At 43.1% G+C, this 23,542-nt stretch overlaps 1 protein-coding gene across 1 annotated transcript in view; it reads left to right on the top strand.

The window, feature by feature from the left end:
• The window catches only part of PRKCE (protein kinase C epsilon), a 542,724-nt gene that overhangs the window by 191,402 nt on the left and 327,780 nt on the right, over positions 1-23,542 (top strand). The window contains exon 2 of the mRNA XM_010364308.2: positions 1,168-1,231. Within this exon, the coding sequence (XP_010362610.1) occupies positions 1,168-1,231 (64 nt within the window). The remainder of the gene's footprint in view (positions 1-1,167; positions 1,232-23,542) is intronic.

Genomic DNA, 23,542 nt, shown 5'->3' with positions numbered 1-23,542 from the left:
TTTGCTGGGGATAGTGAAAAAGGAAAAGGAGGGGGATAGTGGTTCCTGTCCTCAAGATATTCACAGCTTGTTGGGGAGAGAGCCTGGCACTATGAACCAATGAAAGCTCTGTGTAGACAGATGGGATTGTGGAGGTGGAGAGGCTAGCAGGGGGACTTGGTGATCCAGAGTTTCCAGAGTTACTACTCTCTCTTATAGAGAGAACACAGTTTCTGTAAGGATAGTTCAGTCCTTTCCATAGATGTCTTTAACTACAAGAGGCCTAGACCTCTGGCTTTTGTCTTACCTGATTATTTCACCACTCTGTCTCTGTATATTATAAGTAGTTAGCTGGATTTGAGGTGGAGAGGGAGGAAGTGAGGGTGCCTGTGCTGTTTCTTATGCCTTGCATACCTTCCCTTCCCTCTTCCCTTCCCTCTTCTACACTGATTTCAGGCTCATCAGATGCTTTATCAGTTGTTCTCCATCGTTCATCATTAAGCTGGGTTCAGCATTTTTCTCCATTTTTTAACTCCGCAATGAGATGATAAACGCCATAAAAGCAGGAATAGTGTCTTAATGCTTCTCTTATTTCCCCTGGGAGCAGTTTGTGTGGTATAAAGAATATGGGTTTCTCAAGACAGGCTTGGCATTGAATCTCAGCATTGTCACTTACCTTGGAATTTGGGCACAATTTCCATATCTGTAAAATAGGATAACATAGGACTTTTTTAACCTCAACATCATTGATGACATTTGGGGCTGAATGATTCTTTGCTGCGAGGGTCGTGCTGTGCACTGTAGAATGTTTAACAGCATCTCTGGCCTCCACCCACTAGCTGCCAGGAGCAGCACTCTCTCTCTCTCCAATCATGACAAAACTGCCTCCAGATGTTTGCCAAGCGTCCCCTGTGGAGCAAAATTGCCCCCAGTTGAGAACCACTGGGATGGTGCTACCTATGGGGTATGCATCAGACCTCCCAGGTCTGCATCTGGAACACAGTAGGCATTCAGTAAATGTTGATTCTCTTTCATTCCTAATTCACCTAGCATTCAACACATTGTAGGTAGGTGAATTACATGGAGCTGTGTCTCTAGGTTTTAGCAGTTTGGGGTAGAAATGTTGTAGAACTCTCAGGTTGTCCACACAATGCACTAACAGAGTCACTGTCGTTTTCTTAATTGCAGATTGATCTGGAGCCAGAAGGAAGAGTGTATGTGATCATCGATCTCTCAGGGTCGTCGGGTGAAGGTAGGAGAGTGTGACCTCCCATCCCTGTTCTCTTCCACTTGGCCCTTTGCCTTCTGGGTATCTTCTTTCCCTCCTTGGCCAGGACGCATTATAGTGACATTTAATTAATTGGCATCTTTTAAAGGAAAAGGTTATTTTGAAGATGCTTATGCCTGTGTACCAAAAGGGATCAGCCATCTGTTAACTTTGGTGGAGCAGAGGGAAGATTTTGGACTTACCACGTAAGGCCAATAAAACGGGCGTTTTTGCATGCTGTGTGCAAGGCAGGCTTCAGCGGCGGGGCAGCCTCTCCCAGGAGGCTTGCGTGGGGTTTGTGTGTGTGTGGTGGGAAGGAAGTAAAACTAGTTGGTCTAACGGCATCCAGAAATGAAACAAATAAGGTGACAAACTTCAGAATCTTCTTTAGAGCTTTGATAGAAGTGGGACTTCTTTTACCAGTTCTTTATACAGGCAAAAGCTCTGCTCTTAAAGAGAAATAATGGGGGGTGAGGGAACATCTGCTCCCCACTGACTGATTAGATGGCGTATTACACCCTCTTCCTCTTATACCTTCTTCTTTCAATCATTTCTTTGCTCACTTAATACACTTAAGACCTTTGAAGCACTTGCTGGGTATTGAGGACTGAGCAGTCGAGGGAAGAAGGGAAGCCTAGAAAATAAAACCTTATCCAAACGGGAACAAGGAGATAGTAACCGACTTACTCTCTAAGAAAGATTTGGAATTCAGACTGAAATGTAGTTATTGTGGCCATCTTTTCTCTACTGCTCCTCCATCTGTGGGCAGGGGGACAGAACAGTTGGCTTTAATGCCATGGCAGGAATATTGGAAGACAATGTGTAGTTCCTCTTGGCAGTGAGAAACAAGCCGTGTTTGGGGACTGTGTCCCAAAGGGAAAGATGGACACTCACCTCTCTCAGCTCTCCTGCCTGGAACACTTGGGCCTTTCACAACATCTCCCCAGAATACTGGGGATCACAAGCTCAAAGTCACAATCCCACACACAGTCTGTAGTTTAAAGCTCAGTGATAGAAGGAAGGATTATATATTCAGTTAGTCAAATGATATGCTTGACAGTGGTGCCTGATGATTTCCATTCGGCTAATTTATCACCCAATCTCAACAGGTATTCGGAAGTATTCAATAATTGTGTATATATGGGGATTATAATAGAATTAAACCCTCTTTTAATAGATCTCAATTATTTGGCATAGGTTTGAAACTTTAAACAGCCTTCCAAAATTGGTTGCTTACATTTCCTGCTCTTTATTGCAATTACATTTTGGCATTTCCAACTTCCCTTCTCTGCTCTCAGCTCTGAATTGCCCAGAATAGAACCTGTTGTAGAAGATTTGAGGATTTAACAATATTTCATATGAAATATTTAAGGCCTACAAAAGGGCTTAAAGACAAATGTCCTTGCTTTTAACATAGCAAGTGATCCAAATTCACCAGACCCGACTTCAGGTTTTGCAGTGTAGCCTCCTGATTCTAGACACTGGTGAAACATTTGATGGGCAAAATCAATCCCCTTTTTTCCTTACATAATCTGTGTGCACTATGATAATTAATTAAATATGTATTTCCTGGGCCAAGATGCTGAGCAACCAATGGGAGGCTGGGACTGTTTTCTCTTTCTTTGAAAAGATAAATGACTTGCAAAATTATAGAAGACATCGTTTTTTACATTAGAGGGAAAGGAGATGGACAAATGAATGAATAAATAAATCAGAAGCAATTGATTTTTTTCTGCTTGCTTCCACAGCTTATTGCATGTGAATAGCCAAAGCAATTTCCATTGGGCTAAATTCTGAGTCTATTTTTTAAATCTCTTTCATCTAAAGAAAATAGAGTTTACTTCAGAAATGCTGACACATGCCAGAGTCTGTAAAGTGCTAGCATGTGTTGCTCTGAAGAAAAGAAGACATTTTTCTAGTCTTTTTTTTTTTTTTTTTTAATTGCTGTTCTTGGACTTGGGATCCTTTCTTTAGATGGTGGGTAGGACCTTCAGTAATCCGTTCTGAGAAGCTGCTCTTGTTGTTTGTGTTATACGTCTGTTCTCCCGTCCTGTTCCTGGGACTGTGAGGGCTCCTAGCCCGGAGTGGGTTTTGGAAGAGTTGGGAGGGCAAGGGGAGGCCCTAGAGAATGAGAAACCATGACATTTCATACCTAAACCATGTGAGATGGGTCTGGGGTGAAGCAAGTTGTCACAGCCACCCTCCTGGATTGACAGACTGTGGACTTTCACAAATTCTTGTCTAAGTATTTTTTTTTTTTTAGTGAAAATACCTAACTCTGCATTCTGTGAAAGGGAAAGAGTTGAAATGAGGCACAGCTGAAGTTTCACCACTCTATTATTCTGCCATCAAGCATCCCTTCAGCTCTCATCTCTCAAATGCTGCAGCCCCATCAATGGAAAAAAATACATTCATGAGAACTGCACAAAGTTTACAACACATGCAAATCCCAAGGAACTCAGAGAGAGGTGTGGGGGTGAGATGGTGTGACTACACCCCCTTCTTCTAGGATGCACTGAAGGATTCTTTTCCTTGCTCACATGCTGTTAGAAAGCCTGGGCGTTTACGTCTGCTAGAGTTGGAGCTAATGTGATTTCTAACTGTCTAATAAAATTCCACTGCTTGCACGTCCTGTGCAGTTCACTATAATGGAATCTGACCAGTGTGTGTTTTGGCTAAACCAGGCATCCTAACCCCAGATGTAGGGGGGTCAGTCTGGATGACAGTTAAGGTCATTTCCGGCCATGTGATTTTATCCTTTGCTACAATTTGAATACGACATCTGTCAGAGCTCTGGACTGAGGGCTGGCTAATATGTACAGAAAAAAGGAGTTGCAAGAAATGGACTCGTTTTGACAGGTATGGTGCTAGGCACTTTACCTACATTATACCAAGTAGCAAACCTGCTCAAAATGCTCTTATGGGAAGCTCCAGTCTCAGTCCATGTTTTACTTACATCATAAGTAATAATCACAGGGGTTCTGGTAAGCATGGCACGCCAGGCTCTCCAGATGCTTAAATCAAAGCATAATTAGCCCAGGTAACAGAAGCGTAAAACAGCAATGTAATTCTCACCTGTGCAAATGATGGTTTCCTGCTGTGCCCATTTGTTAGTATTTCTTCCTTTGATATGATGTAATTTGCATATTATTTCTTATTCTTTTTAATAATGTGGCAATGCCCCATGATTCACAGGCTTGCAGATGAGAGATGGTCGGGACCTGACCTGGGGAGTGATAGGTTCTTCTTCCCATGCCTTGCATCCAGGTGTCATGCTCACCTGGGAGAGTTCTTCAGCATCTAAACCAACAATGGCAATGACAAGTACGCCTCATTGGTATGTTTGGATCACCAAACTGTTTCTCCAACAAAATACAGAGGATACAAAGGAATAGGAATGATTTTTGCAACACAAACATCACAAATCATACAGAAAAGTCAAGTTCTGGAGGGATTGCATATTGTGGAAGCAGAAGAACACAGAACAGGAGGCACCCTGTTTCTTTCTGCAGCTACAGGCTGAAAGTGGTCAGTCTCCTCTGTGGGACTCAACAGATAAAGGAGAAAGAGCACAGCCTTAGGAGTCCCTCAGACTTGGATTGAAATCCTGGCCCTAGTGTTTAGTAGCTTAGAGTCTCAGATTTCTCACCTACAACACAGGGATAATGGTACCTATGTTAGGTGCTAGGCCAGGATTGTCATAAGAACAGTACTTTAGTACAGTGCCCTTGCATGTAAGAGATGCTCAGTAAATATCATGAAGCCTTGGAGGCCTGAGGGCAGAGAGATTGGCATAGCTCTACCCAGTGCCCATGAAGGAGCATCAGGCAGGGTATTCAGGGAAACTGTTCGAGGGCAGGTTTCTGACGCTGGGGTGGGACATGTTCACAAGGGCCAAGAACAGAGCAAGGTACCAAAAAGGACTTAACAGAGTAATCTTTCTGGCAGGGACTGTGAGATTGCTTTCTGCAGAGTTCAGGCCTTGCCTCAGTTTTGCCTATTGTCACTCTATTTATTCCTCATCCTCTCCCAAGTAAAGTAATTCCTCGAAGGACATTCTCTAGCATCCCTGAGCCACTCATTTGCATTCCATGGCCCTTAATGCTAGAGGCTTCTCCTTGTCAGAGCCTGGGCTTGTCCCATCCCTGCTCAGTGTGGACCAGAACATGTGGTCCACATCCTCTCACCAGCCCCTGGGTAAAAGGCCTTTAAATATTTGAGGACAGTTATTTAATATCTCTTTTTCCAGGCTGAATCAATCAAATCCCTTAACCTTTCAGAAGGGATATTTTAGAAATCTTAACTCATTGTTGCAACCTCTTCTGGACTTTTTTCAAGTTGCACAACAGACGTGATCAAACCAGCTTTGCTTGGTTCTGAAATAATAACATGTGTGTAGAGTTCTTAGCTTTACCAAGTTCCCAGCGGTATTACCTCCATGTGGGAGATGGTGAAATTGAGAGGTCAGATGATGTGCTCCAGGCCAAAAGGTTGATTATGAGACCCTGCTGGGCCACAATCCAGGTCCTGCTTCCAATCATGACCCCAATAATGAGTTTGCCACATGGTAGTGATTCCCCACCCCCCCCCCCATTTGATCTTTTTATTTTAGTTCTTTTCTTCAGAAAGCTTTTAATAGAAATGTAAAGCCAAAGTTCTTAGCTTTGAATCCAAAGGTGACCAGAGAGTCTCTTTCATAAATAAGCAGATCCCTTTTCCACTGTGTTAGAAATAAAAGCTCTTTTGGTCCGAGCTCAAGGTTGGGTCCTTCTCAGGTTGTCTGTAGTGTGGATCCATAGCTAAGTCTTGGTCTGAAACTAGACCTGACTCAAATCCCAGCAGGTTAGTAATTTTTCCTACTGACCTGCCCTCCTTGTTAGAGACGTTAGTTTTGTACTTGAAGACTCCAAGTCCATAGCAGACATTAGAACAGTGCCTCCAGGGTTGAAATCAAAGTGAAAGGGGTTTTTCCCTTGAAACTCTGTCTTAGCCAGTGGGCAGGATGCATATCGACAAGTTCTCTCAGATTCGAGCCCCACTGGAGCTTCAATTCATAAGAATTTTACCTCTTTTCTTGTAAATTCTACATTAATAATCCAATGTCTTCTAGTTAGTAGAAAATTAAAAAGAACCATTCATTCAAATGACCAGTAGTTACCAATTCTTTTTTTTTTTTTTTTTTGAGATGGAGTCTTGCTCTGTCACCCAGGCTGGAGTGCGGCGGCAGGATCTTGGCTTACTGCAACCTTTGCCTCCTGGGTTCAAGTGATTCTCCTGCCTCAGCCTCCTGAGGAGCTGGGAGTACAGGCATGCACCACCATGCCCGGTTAATTTTTGTATTTTAGTAGAGACGGGGTTTTGCCATGTTGGCCAGGCTGGTCTCCAACTCCTGACTTCCTGTGACCCACCCGCCTTGGCCTCCCAAAGTACTGGGATTACAGGTGTGAGTCACCGCCTCCAGCCTACCAGTGCATTTCAACAAATGTGCCCAGCTTCGTGTTTGTGTTGGGTTTGGGGAACGGAAAGTGGAGAGGGAAGTAGAAAATGGGAGATGGCATTCACAAGAAGTGTAAAACCCTTTGCCTTCAAGGAGCATGCAATTCATTTAGGCACCCTAGACTTGCAGGATGAAAGCATTAGAGAACAATGCAAGACATTGTGTGTTTGATTAGGTGTTACCAAGAGTTCTCCAAGTGGGAATAAGTCGGGACCAAAATAACCCAGGAGAACGTCAAGAAAGAGGCAAGGCTTGGGACGGAAAGGAAAGGGTCGGCAGGCTGGATTGGCAGGGAAGAAGTGGAAAGACCATTGTGAATGGAGGGAATCGTGTCATAATTATCAAAGACAACTTTGAAGCTCTTATTTTTGGGGATGGCTGGATAGATGGGATAAGTTAAATAGATGCAGTGTGAGCTCTCTAGGAGCATCCAAACAAAGGCAGTCATCAGCGTTGCAGACAGAAATTTTCATGCTATGCAAACAAGAAAATGAAATGCCTTAAATGTTTAAACTGTCTGAAGATTGAAGGCATTTCCTTCTGGATGTGACTTCTGGGTCAAGTCTGTCTCCCACCATGACCTACAATGGGAAGGAGTGTTCTAGGTCAAGTTTGGTCAAGTCTGGGACACTGGGCAGAGCACATTTTATAACTCTCATACTGAGGCATTTAGAAGATCAAGTCCAGGTACAGGCATCCCATCGTGGTCTTTGTGGTCTCTTTTCTCGCCTAGCAACCTCATAGAGTCCCATCTCAATCCCTCTACCATCCTCAGCATTCTCTTCCTCTCCAGTCTTTCGAAGGTATCCCACAATCAAGCCCAGATACTTCCACACTTTCTGTTTTCAAATTCTGTTCAGTCTTTAATAAGAAATGTCACTTGAGAGGTTAAGGAGAGCTTCCAGCTTCCCAAACAGGGGACCTCAAAGCCAGACACCAGCTCCAAGGTGCTCATCAGGCTCCCTCATATGTTGTGCCTTACGCAATGAGATCCTGATCCTGTTCACCACACAGACTCTCTAGACATGCATGGACATGTCAGATCCCCTGGCAGTGCATGGAGTCCAGAAAACAACAAAATAACAAAATCCAGATGTTCAACAACATTGATCTTACAATATGCACCCCACGTTACCACACCCCACCCCAGCATAACTTCTTCCTGTGACTGATTCTCAGATCCAGGGAGCAAGCCTCTGTGTCTTGGGATTTTTGGCTCTATTTTTGGTCCTGATGGAATAAATTCTTGTTCCTAGAAGTGACTATATGCACCAGATGAGACCAAGGGGATCAACTGGAAAACAGTGAGCACCAAGCCCCCATCAAGGAGTTTATAATGTCACAAAGAGACATCGCTGAGATGCTTGATGAGACATAAGCCAAGAAACCCTCATTTCCTTCCAAATAGCCTCTAGATGCACAGCAGTTCCTCTGAAATGAATCATCCATGGTTAACAACACCAAATGCCAACCATTAGCAGATGAGAAACAGAACTGAATCTTGAGTGTTTGGAGAGCAGAGCTCTTTTGATCACTACTAGAGCCTCCTTCCCCTCTGCCATTACAGGAGCATAGATATATATTCCTTTTGACTTGTGTGCCTGTCTTACTAATAAAATAATTGAAGGAAGCATAGTTATGTTGAAGAAATAAGCTTATCGGAAAGGTGGATTTCTAATAGATCCTTGGTCAAGAAGTGGGTCCCACATGGCCTCTAGTTCTATCTCTGTTGTCTTGCTCTGTATCATTTCTGTGTCCTACAAAGAAGATTGTTTCTGGAAATTCCTGTTTGCAGCTGAGATCATACTGGCTCAAAATGGCTCCTAATTTAATCACTTATTGTTGCTGATGTCCTCATGATTTGGCTTAAAAGAAAGGGTATTTCCATTCATTTAACCTAATTTAGAGTTGTTTGTCTCTCAGGACCAATTACTTTATTCTTTTATCCAGTTGAAAATGGCCAGTGCTAACAGTTTTATTGATTTTCCTTATTACCTACCTTTGTTGAAACATGCACGTTTTCACAATCAAGTGCATTCACCATTTTTAATCGAGCTGTTGACACTGGGACTTTTATCTTCCTCCTTTATGTAAACCTTTGGTGTGAGCTCGTAGGGGCCAGTGTAGGGGTGTACATGTGCCCATGTGCACACAGGTGAGAATGAATGTCTCTGAACCACCTATTCTGTCTCCCCCTCATCCTCCGTTTCTTCGATTGGAAGCATCATTTATTTGCTTATCTAATATATACAAGGCCCTGGGGATGTAGAGCTCATGAACATAGTGCCTGCTATCAGGAAGCTCATGCTCTGATAGAAGGAGGCAAGCAATAGACCAGTAAGCACAATCGTGTGTTTTAGTTGTTGGGTAGCTATTGGTAGGGCAGGATGCTGTGGGACCACCAAGGAGCCTCCCTTCTATTTGCAGGCTCTGCTGAGTAGGCAGTCAGTAAATGACAGCCACAAACACTTCCACGTGATCGCTGATCCACACGGCAACCCTGAAATGCAGGTACTAACAGTAATCCTTTCTTTGGTTGAGGAAATAGTGCCACTGCCCACTGAAGATTCATTTGAACAGGAGATAAAATAAAGAGGGACTAGGATTTGATTGACCACAATTTGAATTTTTCAGGAAGACATGGGATGTATGCATTCACTCATTCAACATATGGCTATGGGGCACTTTCTGTATGCTGGTTACTCTTCTCAGAACTGGGGACGCATAAGTGAACAATAGAAACAGAAATTCCTGCCCTCATGGGGCTTACCTTCAAGTGGATATGCTTGTGTCTGTTTGGGAGGGGTATGTGTGTGTGTTTGTAGGCTGTCTCTGCAAGGATACACAGCACATTGAGAACAGTGGCTGTCTCTGGGGAAAGGAAAGGGAAAATTTGGAAAGAAGGAGACATTTCTTGTCAAGCTTATTATTTTGTTTTTCTTTCCCATGTATGTGAATGAGCTATTAATTTTTTTATTATTTAGAAATTTTGAAAAAAAATTGAATTATATAGAAATGTGACCATTCGCATTCACACAGTGACTTGCCCATGGCCAGAGGCTACAAGAGGCTCCAGCAAACCCTGCCAGAGAGAAGTGACTCACCGAATCCACAGAACACCATGTGTAAGGACAGGGAACTCCACAAAGAATGCTCTCCATTCATGTATTGCTTGATAGACACCTCTAATGTATAAAGGGCTATGTTGAAATTCGGGATTCCCTCGGGCTATGCCTGTCACCGAGGACTGAATGTGCCTGCCATGGAGAGGCAGGTGGGCCAGGTGGCCTGGGCTCCCGCAAAGTGGGTGATGCAAGACCCCCTCAGAGCAGTAACTCCAGGAGCCACTTGCCTTCACCTGCCAGCCCTGCCTGCACCTCGCTGGATGGACAATCCCACAGTGGCGTTTCTGATGGCAGTATTTTTCAGCAGTTAGCCTCCGCTGGTACTTGTCCCAAACTTGGTCATCTCCCCAGACAGAGTGCTTTCATTACCTCTGCCCTTCTTCCCAGCTAAGTAGGGCAAGCCAGCTACCAATGGGTCATACCTACTTTCCAGGCATTCAAGTTTGTGTGTTTCCTCACATTGAAAATAATGGTGATGTTTAGTTCAAAGGAAGAAATGTTCTCTGCGACAAAAACCCATGACCTCTACTGTTAGCCAAGTGTGAATTTGTTTCAAACTGTTTAAAAAAGTTAACTCAAGGGAAGTTAAATTTACTTTCAGGTATATCCATCTGTTATTGGGTTCTGCATTGTAGTTCCTGCTCCATAATTAGTTAATTACTTGATTGACTGATTCATTCAACAGATGTATACTGAGAGTCTGTTGCCTGCCCCGGCACCATGCTAAGAGCTAAAGAAACAAAGATGAAAAAGACATAGGTCCTGCCCTCTGGGAGCTCTAAACCAGGAGATGTCCAGTGACAAGTCATTTACTCTACTTGGGTCCCACTGGCCTGCTCTGTACACAGAGAGGGGTGGCACTAAGGGCTTCGTCTAGCTCTGTAGTTCTGAGTCAAAACCAAGAGAGGTTTACATACAGCTGGGCACCTGGAAGGGGGAAGTGGGAGATAATAAAAATGTTCAAGCCAGATCTCAATGCAGAAATTATTTTATTTAAGGCTAAATGGATCTGCCAGGTAGGTTTTATCATCCCTCTTTTACATATTGGAAAAATGAGGCTTAAAGAGCTTAAGAATGTGAATTGCCTGGAGAGCCTGTGAAAATACAGATTCTGACTCAGGGGGCCCAGGATGGGTGCTGAGATTCTGCATTGCTAACCAGCTCCCAGGAGATGCCTGTGCTGCTGGTCCCTGAACCTCACTTGGAGTAGCAGGAGACTGGAAGCCTTGAGATGTTCCGCCTCTGAACCATGCTGAGCAGGCACCAGTTCCTACTTGATGGAAAACTAAGAAGGAAATGTGCAGATTTTTCTTTCTCGAGTCCCGATCATTTAGCCTTCTCGAAATCAATGCCTTTGAATCCTTTTCTGTTTGGAATCTTCTCCCTCCCTATTCTCCTTTCTTATGAGGAAAGGAGTTGAGAAGGCATCAGTGTTGTTAGCGAGCTGGGAAATGCCCAGGCCTTGGATTTTTCATTCTGCTTTCATAGTTTGCAGTTTCCATTTTGAGAAGGTCAAAATGGACAACATCAGTGTTCTTCCAAGAAGAGAACAAGAAACAATTATACCAGGAAAACAAAGCACTAAGTAACCCTTTTAAAAGCAGCCAGTGAGGATATTGAATTTTTTGTTTTCGTGTTTGTTTTTCTATAAATATCCTGAAGTATTGAGTGGTGCCTGAATTTGATCCCACTGTGCTAATTTTTTCCTGGTTCCTGGGGCTTTAATTAAAATAACTCACCCAGGGACCTTGCTAGAACTTACCTCTATGTGATCTCCCCTGAGGTAGGCAGGTCGCACCTGCTTTTGATGGAAGGGGAAATGCAGAGTTCTGGATTAGGTGCTGTGTACACAGTAGGGGCATAATTTTTACTTGCTGGATAAATGAATGCATGACTAAATGAAAATAACAGGAAAAACTGTCACTTTTAAAGGAAACTACTGAGATAAACAAGGTGTTTGGACTGACTTTGCTCTGGATAATCGGTTGTTTCATATTCCACTGTACAATCAAATTCATGAGTGGGCATGGATCTGAATGTTTAAGCTTACTATACCAGATGCTTATTAGGGACTTTGCAAGGCCACTCAGGGCCTGCATGCACACCACGTCTCCAGTTATAACACCCTGTCCTCTCCCTGTTTATTTAGCTACTTCTTTATCCTCAAGTTTGCCACCTGCTGGGAGCCTTCCCACACACGGGCCCATCCCACCAGCATTCCCCTGGTTCATGACACTGGATTTGCCCCCACGTTCCTCTGTGTCTTTCTATACAACCATGTACTCACATATTTATATTGTACCTATAATTGGAATCCAGGTTGTGCCCTGCTTGCCCCATGTAAGAGCACAAGGGCAGAGGTTCCTGTACTGGTCCAGAACTGAGAGCTAGCCTGGTGCAGTGTGGCTCCCTGCTGGCCTTGCAATGTGGCATTGCTGAGCCAGGAGGACCATCCTACCATTCTGACTACACAAAACAAGCATGGGGACAAGGACTGTCCCTGTACTTGGGGCCTCTCGGTCCAGTGGGGAACCAGACCTAGAGACAGACCACCAAAACCCAGTGTGAAACAGGTTACCATAGAGAGGCATGGATTAAGTCTATGGGGGTCTTGCTTATTCCAGGGCCTCAATAGCACTGGGCACAAGACCCCCAACTGGTTATGCTGAATTAGCATTAGGTGGCTTCATGATGAAGTATAGTGGGAGGAATCCTTATATTAAAATAAGAAGCTTGGATTCTGTTCCTAGCTGCTACTAACTAGCCTATTGAAGGTAAACAAATCATTGGGTATTTCTGACCTTCAACAGGATTGCATTAAGATGCAATGATTCAGCCAATGCTCAGGAATTTGAATTCTCAGATTGAAGACTTGCCGAATACAGGTGTGAGTCCATGAGAAAGTTTCCTAATCTCTCCTTACACTTAAACCACCAGGGAGCCAGACCCAGTTATTCTTGGCTGAAGAACAGGAACCTTAATATTAATAGTAGATGAGACCTGGTAGGTGTCTTAGAAACTTAAAGTGTGGCCAAGTGGAATAGAAAGAGAACTTACTCTGTGGCTCCTCTTGCAGCTTTGGGATAGCAAGGGTTACAAGGAGTTATAGGGAGGCAGATTTAAGCTTAGTTTAGTGTATGGAAAAAGTCTCCAACAAGCAGAGCTCACCAGCAGTTAAACACACTCGAACAGTAAGTAGGGAGTTCTCCATCTCTGGAGGTATTCAAGGGGAGACCAAATGAGCATTTTGAAATATCGTAGAACAAATTCATATATTAGCTGGAGGGCTGTATTGGATAATTGGAGTTCTTTTTTCTGGTTTTGATGAACCAGTGTTTCCATTTGTTCTACTACAAGACTATTCTTTTAATGATCTTTTGTAAGATCTGGATGTAACAAATAACTTCCATAAATATATACAAGTGGAGGCTGATAGGGCAGTGTTTATTTTAATTTTTAAAAATCCAAGGCTTACACTGTAAGAAGATAGAGAAAAAGAGTATATGAAATAAAGGAAAAGGGAAGAAGTTGGATCTTAGCAGGTATTTACAGAATAGTTAAAATCTTACAAATTTAGGCAAAAATGGAAATATTAAAATTTGAACCTTGTTCCCAAAGAACTAGGGAAGCTCCCTATCTGAATGAACCCCCAATTGTGTGAACCCTTCCTAAGAAAAGTTTTTAGAAGTGAAAAAGTCTGTAACATCAGGATTTGCTCCTTAATGTCTCTCTCGTGTAGCTGCACACGTGGAGTTTGTTAAAACGCAGTGCATTGGTGTGTGTCTGGGAACAGGTCCATCTGGGAGAAAGGGAAATGGTAACACAAGCCCTTGACTTTAGGGGAAACATCCTTTCATCGTGCTTGCTCGTGTGTCCTGTGAAGTAAAGATTTTCTCCTCAAACTAACGAGAGTATTGTCTGGAAGCCACGGGAGTAGAAAGAGACTGAGGTTTCTTTGAGAAGAATTTAGCTTCTTAACTTGAGAAGGGGTTTTGTTTTGGGTAGAAAGCTTCTCACTTCAGTGGGTGATGTATTGCCATAAATGGGCTGAACAATGTTTTGCCCCTGTGAGGTGGGGCACAGTAAGGCTGTTGACTGCTGCCCCTAACACTGACCTACTTTCTGTATTTGCTTGAGATCGTGCCTTCAGGGCTTTCACGATGATGATGGTTTAAAGTCTCCATGTGCATTAAAAGGCCAACCCTCCCTTCCCTCAACAAACAAAAACAAAACCCTTATAGAAAGATGGAATCCTAAGCCTGTCTTTCTTTTTAAAAACTTTTTAAGAAATTATAATTGATACATAATAATTGCATATATTTCTGGGATACAATGCATTGTATATATTTCTGGCGTTTCAATGCATGGTGTACATTGTATATGATCAAATCAAGGTAATTACCATATCCCCCTCTCTAAACATTTATTCTTTCTTTCTTTCTTTCTTTCTTTTTTTTTTTTTTTGAGATAAGAGTCTCACTCTGTCGCCCAGGCTGGAGTGCAGTGACACAGTCTCCGCCCACTGCAGCCTCTCCCTCCCAGGTTCGAGTGATTCTCGTGCTTCAGCCTCCCGAGTAGCTGGAATTACAGGCGTCCTCCACCACACCCGGTTAACTTTTATATTTTTGGTAGAGACGGGTTTTCACCATGTTGGTCAGAGTGGTCTCAAACTCCTGACCTCAAGTGATCCACCCACCTCGGCCTCCCAAAGTTCTTGGGTTACAGGCGTGAGCCACGCACCTGGCCCATTTATCATTTCTTCCTGTTAATAGCATTCAAAGCTCTCTCTTCTAGCTCTCTTGATGTATACAACACATTGTTATTTGCTGTAGTCATGCTACTATATAGTAGAACAGGAAAACTTATTCTTCCTGTCTAACTGTAACTTTGTACCCACCAACCAACTTCCTTCCATCCCCCTTGCCTTCTATTTTCCCCAGCCTCTGGTAGCCACTATTTTACCCTCTACTTCTATGAGATCAGCTTTTTTAAGATTCTGCCTATGAGTGAGATCATGCAGTGTTTGTCTTTCTGTGCCTGGCTTATTTCACTTAACATGATATGCTCCAGGTTCATCACGTTGCTGCAAGTGACGGGATTTCATTCTGTTTTATGGCTGAATAATATTCCACTGTGCTGATGTGCCACATTTTCTTCATCCATTCATCATTAGATGGGAATTTAGGTTGATTCCATATCTTGGCTGTTGTGAATAGTGCTGCAGTAAATGTGAGTGTGCAGATGTCTCTTTGACATTTGATTTCATTTCTTTTGGATATATACCCAGTAGTGGGATTGCTGGATCATATGGTAGTTCTATTTTAATTTTGTGAGGAACTTCTGTACTGCTTTCCATAGTGGCTGTACTAATAAAGGACCAACAGTTAGGTTTCTAGGCAGTTGGTTCCCTAAGTTGCACATGATGCTTTCTAAAAATGCCTCTGGAAGTCAAAGGAGTGAAAGTTGAATAATTCAGTTGAACATTATCATGGAGGATTCCATTACCAGAAAACTAAAATGCATTATAAAATCCCCTCACTATGTCTCATTGTTCAGAAACAATTTCTGGTAATATTTCCAGCAGTTTGTTCTTTAAAAGAGTTTTTTTTAAAAATGTTCACGTGATCATCTGGGCAACCTGTCAACCTGCTTAAGTTCTGGAAGGGCCCGGCTGCGGCTAAAGCTTTGATGGTGTGCCCTGTGAGCCTCTATGCTGTGAGGTAGATCTATCGCTCTCATTACAAGGGCCCACATTTTAATTTTTTTCTAATTCATTGTTTTGATTGATTGATTGTTTATTTATTTATTTTAAAGATGAGGTCTCGCTATGTTGCCCATACTGGTCTCGAACTCCTGAGCTCAAGCGATCTGCCCGCCTTGGCCTCTCGAAGTGCTGGGATTACAGGCATGAGCCACTGCACCCAGCATTTTGTTTTTTTTTTTCAAAGGGTAGGAGGCAATAAACTATTCAAATAATTGTACAAGCTATTTAGGATCTAAGCTCTATCAGGGCAGGGACTGTGTTTATTTTCATCTCTGCTGTACTTTCATGACCTAAAACAGTGTCAGGATACAGTCGTCCTTAGGAAATATTTGTTACATGAATTAAGGAATGGCTGTTGTAAATAGTGCCAGGTAAAAATGGCAAAGCTGCGGAGGTGGCTGAGTTGCTTGGCTGGCAGAAAGCATCCTGTGACATGTGACTGCCAGCTGACGGCTGAGCATCCACGTGTGGCCTGTGTGCTGTTTGAAGGCTGAAGGGATGAAAGTCAAGAACTGCCTGTAATAGGTGGGTTTGGGTCACCAGGGTCATTGGCAGAGCAGCTGGAGCTTGGAAGACAGACTTCACCTGCTTAATTACAGATGTTGCTCAGGCCACCCAGCCTTTCCCTGCCTGTAATGATGGCCCTTCTAGCTGCGACACTACCAGGCCAACTAGAAACACCTGGCTCTGCCTGGAGACGAACCTATTTTGCTTTTATTTTTAATTTTTTAAAACATAAATCAAACCAGCATCTTTTGGATTTAACATTCACTTCCTGTACTGCATGAGGCCTTCGTTAGGCTTCTTTGTCTTAGAAAAGAAATGATGGGTTTTTTTGACTTGAGAAAAAAATATCCTCTCTGATTTGTTTCCCTTGAATCAATCTGTCTTTTGGACTTAATTTAAATCAGACTTACCCTCCCTTCCACTATTTTTATTCTGAACTTCTATTGTATATCATGGGTCATACGTCCCTATGGTCCAGCTTTAAAATAAGTGCATCGCCAGTGCCTTTGCAGCCCTGGGCATCCTTCACTGACTTTGTCTTTGTCATTTTTTTTCCCCTCAATGGGGGGAAGGTTTGTAAATATCTTAAATTTCCTCCTAATTATTTTCTTTCATTTTTTTAATGATTTTAGCATCTAAATGTATATTTTCCGAAATAATATATTGTTTTGTTTTACCTGCTTTTGAGCTTTATTTAAATAGTATCAGGCCGGGTGTGGTGGCTCATACTTGTAATCCCAGCACTTTGGGAGGCCATGGTGAGTGGATCACTTGAGTTCAGGAGTTTGAGACCAGCCTGGGCAACATGGTGAAACCCCACCTCTACTAAAAATACCAAAATTAGCCGGGCGTGGTGGCGGGTGCCTGTAATCCCAGCTACTCGGGAGGGAGGCTGAGGCAGGAGAATCACTTGAACCCAGGAGGCAGAGACTATAGTGAGCCGAGATCACGCCATTGTATTCCAACCCGGGCAACAGAGCGAAACTCCATCTCTAAATAAATAAATAAATAAATAAATAAATAAAATAGTATCATCCTATATAAATTCTTTGTGTTTCCCTCAACATTATACTTTTGAGATTCATCCATATTGATGTGTGTATGGCTGCAGTTCATTGTTTTATTGCTATATGTTATTCTACTATATTAATATATCAAAATTAATTTATCCTTTCTTCTATCCCTAGACATTGGGAATACTTTCAAGTTTTTTTCTGTTAAGGACAATAGTGTCTTTCGGAGGTGTACTTGTTTCTGTCTATCATTTCTCTAGGTTATTTACCCAGGCATGGTAAAAGATGGTTCAACAGATATGTGCACATTTGGCTTTGCTAGGTAATAAGTTGTTTTCCAAAGTGATTTTACCAGTTGATGCCGCCACCAGACATGTTTGCAATATCCAATTGCTTTCTATCTTCATGACTATTTGGTATTATCAAACTTTTAAATTTCTACCAGTATGGTGGGCGATATGCCATTATAGTTTTAATTTGTATTTATCTGATTATTCATGATATTGAGAATCTTTTTATGTGTTTTCGACCTTTCCTTAAAAATGTCTGTTCACTCCCTTAGTGCATTTTTCTGTTGTTTTTGCCTATGTCTTAGTGCTTCAGAGGTAGTCATGTATTGCAATATCTTTCCCTCATTTGTAGCTAATCTTTTCATTCTATGGTTATCCGATACATAGATATCCAAAGAATGAAACTTGGTGGATCTTGAACAAATCATGTCACATACTTGGGCCAGTGAGCATGCTCATGCATTCTCTTCCTGCTAACTCAATAGATAGCAGTGGCAAAATGAGCTGATGTGCATGAAAGCTCATTTTGAAAATAAAGCACCACACGCTTGTATAATGTAGAAAGTCTAGTTTTCTTTCTATCATCCTACTGCCTCCATTTTTATACATAATATACTTCCTGGGAATCTTTTTTGTTACTGGAGCTGCTTTTATGTCATTGTGCTTAGTGCCTTATGAAACTAGTATTTGTTTGTTTACTAATTATCCATTTGCCGCTCTGGAACGTAAGCTCCTGAGGACAAGAATCTTATCTAAGTTGTTTATCATTGTATCCCTAGCAACCTGGAATAGTGCCTGACATACAGTACATGCTCAATAAGTATTTGTTTAATGTATGACTGAAGCAGAGGTGTTAATAGTAGTCGGGTTATCATTGCCACGTAATCACCCAAATGCTGTGTTTTGGGGTTACTCCTTGTTCAGATAACTTGCAAACTTACGTAGTGCTCTGATCCATGTAACTCTGGCCTTCTCCTTTTCAGAGAGGGTGGGTGGAGCCAGAGGAAGGGAATTGCGCCTTTGGGAGCTGAGGTTTTAGACTTGTAGCTGGGGCCCCCTGATGGGCTGGCACTCCTCTGAAGGCAGATTTCTAGGGTGAGAACAGAATTTCCCAGGCTATTTTCTTTGCCCTTCTGTATGGTTGCTGTCAAGTTTACTGCTTTTTCAAACCCTGTTAGCTTTTGCTTTGTTACTATAGGAACCAGAGCTGGGAGTTTGGGGGAAATATATGTGCATGTGAGTGCTGGGGGAGGGGGTGTAGTGGCTGTGGTGGCTGTGGACTGGAGGGAGTGAGGACAGCGGAAGATGGTCACTGCTGAAGTCTCTCTGGGGGCCCTGCCCACTTTGGCCAACACTCTCTTCAGAGAGTTTTTGACTTTGCATGGTACACTCTTGAGGAACAGGCATCCCTTTGTAGATATGCGGCACTCTCCTGGCGCCCATCCAGCCCTTCAGTGGAACATCTGGAAAGCCTCGGCCCCTCCCCATGCCAAAGCCACTGAGCCCTGGAGACAGAGATCAATGAACTCTTCTTGGCTGCTCCTTAACCCGTGTCCCAGACAAGTGTTTTTCTGGGAACCAGTGAATAACACAGATCTTTGATGCCAGCACTTGTGTGCTGTTGCAGTAACACTTTCACTTTTGATGAAAGGGTAGGGGCAGAGGAAGGGCCTCGGTAGGGGAGAGCAATGAGAATTTGGCTTTTCAGGAAATCAGAACTCAAGTGGGGAGGCCTGCTTCCTACTCACTCGTTTTCTGGCTGGGAAAACAGCAAGCTGAGCCATTGCCTGATGTGAGTGCTCCTTCACGCTGGGGCTGGTATTAGGGGTAGGGGTGGGCTTGAGGCTAGGGACTGATTTGGTTCTAAGCACCCCAGGCAATCCTTGTAACTCTTGGGAGATAATGCAGAAAAACTGCATGGTGATTTTTTCATGCATATAATTTATAACACACTGAGTTATGCTGAAGACAGTGAAAAGAACTTATGATAAATAATAGATTGGGGGTAAATATGCCATGTAATTACCTGTTCTGTGGTAATGTTTTACAACCCGTGTATTAGGTTGCACATTTAATAGTTATCAAAAATATATACATTATATATGCATACAATAGCAAAAAAATATAGAGTAGAAATGCCCTTAGCCCATTCTTCAATAACTGCCTCTTCACATGAGGCTTCAGGTCCCCAAGACCGGCTTATTTTCAGCGTTACTAAAATAAATTTTCTTTTATTCTCCCTTCTCTCTTGCACATTGTAAGTACTCACTAAATGCCATTTGAACTGTTGAGAATGAAACTAGAGTTTTCCTTGACCCAGAAACTGCTGTAGGTTTACTCCACTGATGAAACTGCCCAGGTAATACAGAAAGTGCCAGGTCGAAACAGCAGAATATTGGAGGCAAGGTAAATGTTTACAGCTGAAGGGCATTTGGTAACTCCTATAATGGAGTAAGTCACAACAATGATAAGGTTTTAGGTTTATTTTATATGTTAATGAAGAGAGGTGTTGAAAATAAATGGTTACATAAAAAATGTAAGTTGGAATAGTAGCTATACTGTGATCCCATTTGTGTGAAAATGAGGAAAGAAACACACAAACACATGCCAGCATTGTGTACACACACACAAATTTACCTCTGAAAAGTAGAAACAGGGACCAAGGGACTTATGCTACCTGTGTAGCCTTTTAACTCATTGACATTTTTGCTGTGAGCTTACATATATGTGAAACAATAACTGCCCTGGAGAATGGTCTTAGGTACTGCCCCATCACCCTAGTGTAACCTTTCTTCTTGTATATATATAGTGTTTCAAATTTGTTACTCTGAATTCTTCATTGTGTTCCCTCCTGGTTTACCATGACTACTTCCATTTTCTCCAACAATCTGCTTCCTCCTCATCGTCCATGTTACCTCCTGGATCCCTCTCCAGTGGAGCTTGGTCCTCTTTGAAGAGCCACAGAACTTCCTGGTCATACCGCCTAGTGGTGCATTAAGCCCAAGATTGTTCCATCTTTTTTCTTGGTGTCAGCTCCTCCAACCAGACCGTCAGAAGTGAGCATGGTACTGCGCACAAGAAGGCATCAGGCATTGCCTACCTGTGCAGTCAGAGGGGTAGGGGATTCTTTGGTTGGATCTTCTGGTTTTCTGTGTCCCTGGAGCTGGACTCAGTCACTAACTTCTGCACTTCTGGGAAACCAATTGCCAGGTTACCCTACAGATCACGGGAATGAAGTCGCAATGCGCAGGGCTTTGGGGATCGCTAGGACTCAGCGCAGGCAGCTTATTACCAAAAGTCAGCTCTATTCTGCTCCCCAAGGCTGTGTGTGTTTATATGTGTGTGGTGTGTGTACATACGTGCATGCAAATGTGTGCACACATGCACCCGTAATCACTTGTGCAGGGTGCGCCTAGGCTCAAAGCTTGGCAGGGGCTATATTAACATTGAAAACTTAGGGACCCTGTGCCCCAGATCAGGGCCTTCTGGCTGAGATCCATTTTGAAAACTGGCCTTACTCTCTAATCTACTCCCCAGTGTCTCCACCCCCTCTACTTGCTGTGGCCCCACTGCTGGAGGAGAAGGGAGCAGTTGGGGACAATATGTGTGGTTTGAAGGACTAGGGGGTTGTGGGAGAGGGAAGCTAAACCCACAGTTTGTCCTGCTAGTGTGTGCTTGGGGTTCCTGGAAGTTGGGTATGCAGAATTAGGCTACTCATTTCCTGACAGCTCATAGCCTTCAGTCTAGACCCTTCTAGGATACTTTGATAGGAAGATCTTGACACTTCAGGAAAATGGAAGGTCTCAGGACCACCCAGTGTGTTGCCTGTATCATGTAGCCCTTGATATTTCCTACATAAAGGTAAGAAAACTCTTTTGCACCCTCAAAGGGCTTAAAATTTAGTCCTAGAGACAGGCTTATCCGCAAACACAATACCAGAGTAAAATAGCATTTGCAAAGTCCCAAAGGCTGCTCCATGATGAATCAGGACCCCAAACAGCACTACCTGCAAAGGCCAGAGTAGAGCCTGCCTTTCCTCCCTCCCTTCTTCTTGCCCTCCCTTCCTTGTTAAGTGCTCACGGGCTAACTCTGGGGATGCAAAGATGAGTCACAGGCAGTCCCTACTCTCAAGGAGTTCATGTTTTAGTAGCAGGAATAGGCGTTTAGGCAGAGTAAGTGCAATAGAGTGCCACAGATTTAGGAGCTCATTCTGTTCAGGATTCATTGAGTCTTAACAGATGAACTAGCCAGCTCTTCCTGGCTCCAAATAAGGCTTGCAAGCAGAGATGGTTCTTTTTTGCTGGAGAGAGGACAAATGGTCATGATAGCAGGCTTCATCTGGATGTGCAGGAGGTGAGCTCTCAGGGTGGGAAGGGCTAAACTAGACATTAGGGATGGGAACGGTGTGCCTGGCTGCATTGGAGAGTCTAAAAGGCGACATTGCATCTTGCTGGGCAGCAGATGGCCCAATTCAAAGGCCATAGAGGTTGCAAGTCTGACCCTGCCACTGGCTCTCCTAGACTAGCCCCCACTTTTCCAGATTTCAATTTCCTTATTTGTAGAATGGCAACAGTAAAACTGCCCTTCCTACTGCCACTTTTTTTGTTGTAGAGGAGGAATCTGAGGCTCTGGTTTAACTGGTTAGAGAGAAAGCCAGGATTTAGCCTGGGTCTAAATACTTCTACCCCTCAAAGAGCCTCATTCTGCTCTCTCTGGCTGCTTCCCACAGCAGAATGGATACCCTCAACATCAGTCCCATTGGCCTAGGGGGCCTGAATCTTCTGATATTGCATGCAAGATTTTCTGTACGTTCTGGAAATGCGTTTTAAGGGAAGAAGGTTCATGGCTTTGCTCCAGCTCTCAGAAGAAGGCAAGACCTCAGAAAGCCTAACAATAACTGCCCTGGAGAATGATCTTAAGTCCTACCACACCACCCTCATGTAACCTTTCTTCTTATCCTTCCACATTTTTAGGAACAACAGACTGTCCTAGGTAGTTATTTTTCACTTGAAAGAAACATAACCCATTGTAATAGAAATTTTTTTTAATGTAAGTGTAATTGCCTTCTTAATGTACTGAGAATGAACTGAATGAACACAACTTAAGGGCTTAATGTTTTACACATTTTTACGAACATCAGTTATTGGTTTGTGCTCTTCTAAAGAGTATGGGGAGCGTAGGATTTATCCCTATACCAAGGGACCCCAGGTTGCTTGCTTTCTTCTTTAATTCCTCCCCAACCATTCCTATGGATTATAAAGAGATATTTCATGTATAATTGTTTGTGTGGGAGCCCGAGGATGACTTCAGCTTCTCTTTTGAAGTAGAGTACTTGTTTTCATAATCATCTCTTGCTGCTTGGAGCTCTGGATTCATAACAATATGGAGCTGTGTTTCAGGCTTCAGAGCAGTGGGCCTCGAACTTGAGAATACATCAACATCACCTGCAGGGCCAGTTACAGCTTGCTGGGCTCCACCCTCAGAATTTCTGATTCTGGAGTTTTGGGGTGAAGCCGAAAATTTACATTCCTAAGTTCCCAGGTAACCTGAGACCTCTGGTCATAGGACCAAGTTTTGAGAACTTCTGTTTTAGAGTAGGACATTTCAAACTTTATTGTGCATATAAGTTACCTGGGGAACTTGTTAAAATGCAGAAAGTCTGGAGTGGTGCCAGAGATTCTGCTTTTCTAACCAGCTCCTAGGCGATGCCAGTTCTGCTAGTCTGTGGAACAGGCTTTATGTAGAAAAACGTGAAAGCAGTGGTTCTCAACCCATTTTAATCAATTGGAATTCTCAATCTATTTTAATCACACAAGGAGCTTGTGGCAAAAGGAGGAGGAGGAGGAGAAAGAAAGAGTCATACCCCCAGATAGATGATAATAGATGATAAATCATAATCTCAGAGGGTGGGGCTTGGGCATTAGGTATAGCTCCCCAGGTGATCTGAATGTGCACTCAAGTTGAGAATATCTCTCTCAAGGTTCTGTGGCTGCTGGAAAGTCTGTCCTCTAAATAAATGGAGGATCGTAGTCTTGAATAGTGCCATGTGTTGAATATGTCCCCTCCAAAATTCAGATGTTGTGCATGTGATAGTATTAAG

This window comes from Rhinopithecus roxellana, chromosome 17 (assembly GCF_007565055.1).
Source record: "Rhinopithecus roxellana isolate Shanxi Qingling chromosome 17, ASM756505v1, whole genome shotgun sequence".
NCBI lineage: Eukaryota > Metazoa > Chordata > Mammalia > Primates > Cercopithecidae > Rhinopithecus > Rhinopithecus roxellana.
The sequence above is the reverse complement of the archived record's forward strand: the minus strand, read 5'-3'. Positions and strand labels throughout refer to the sequence as shown.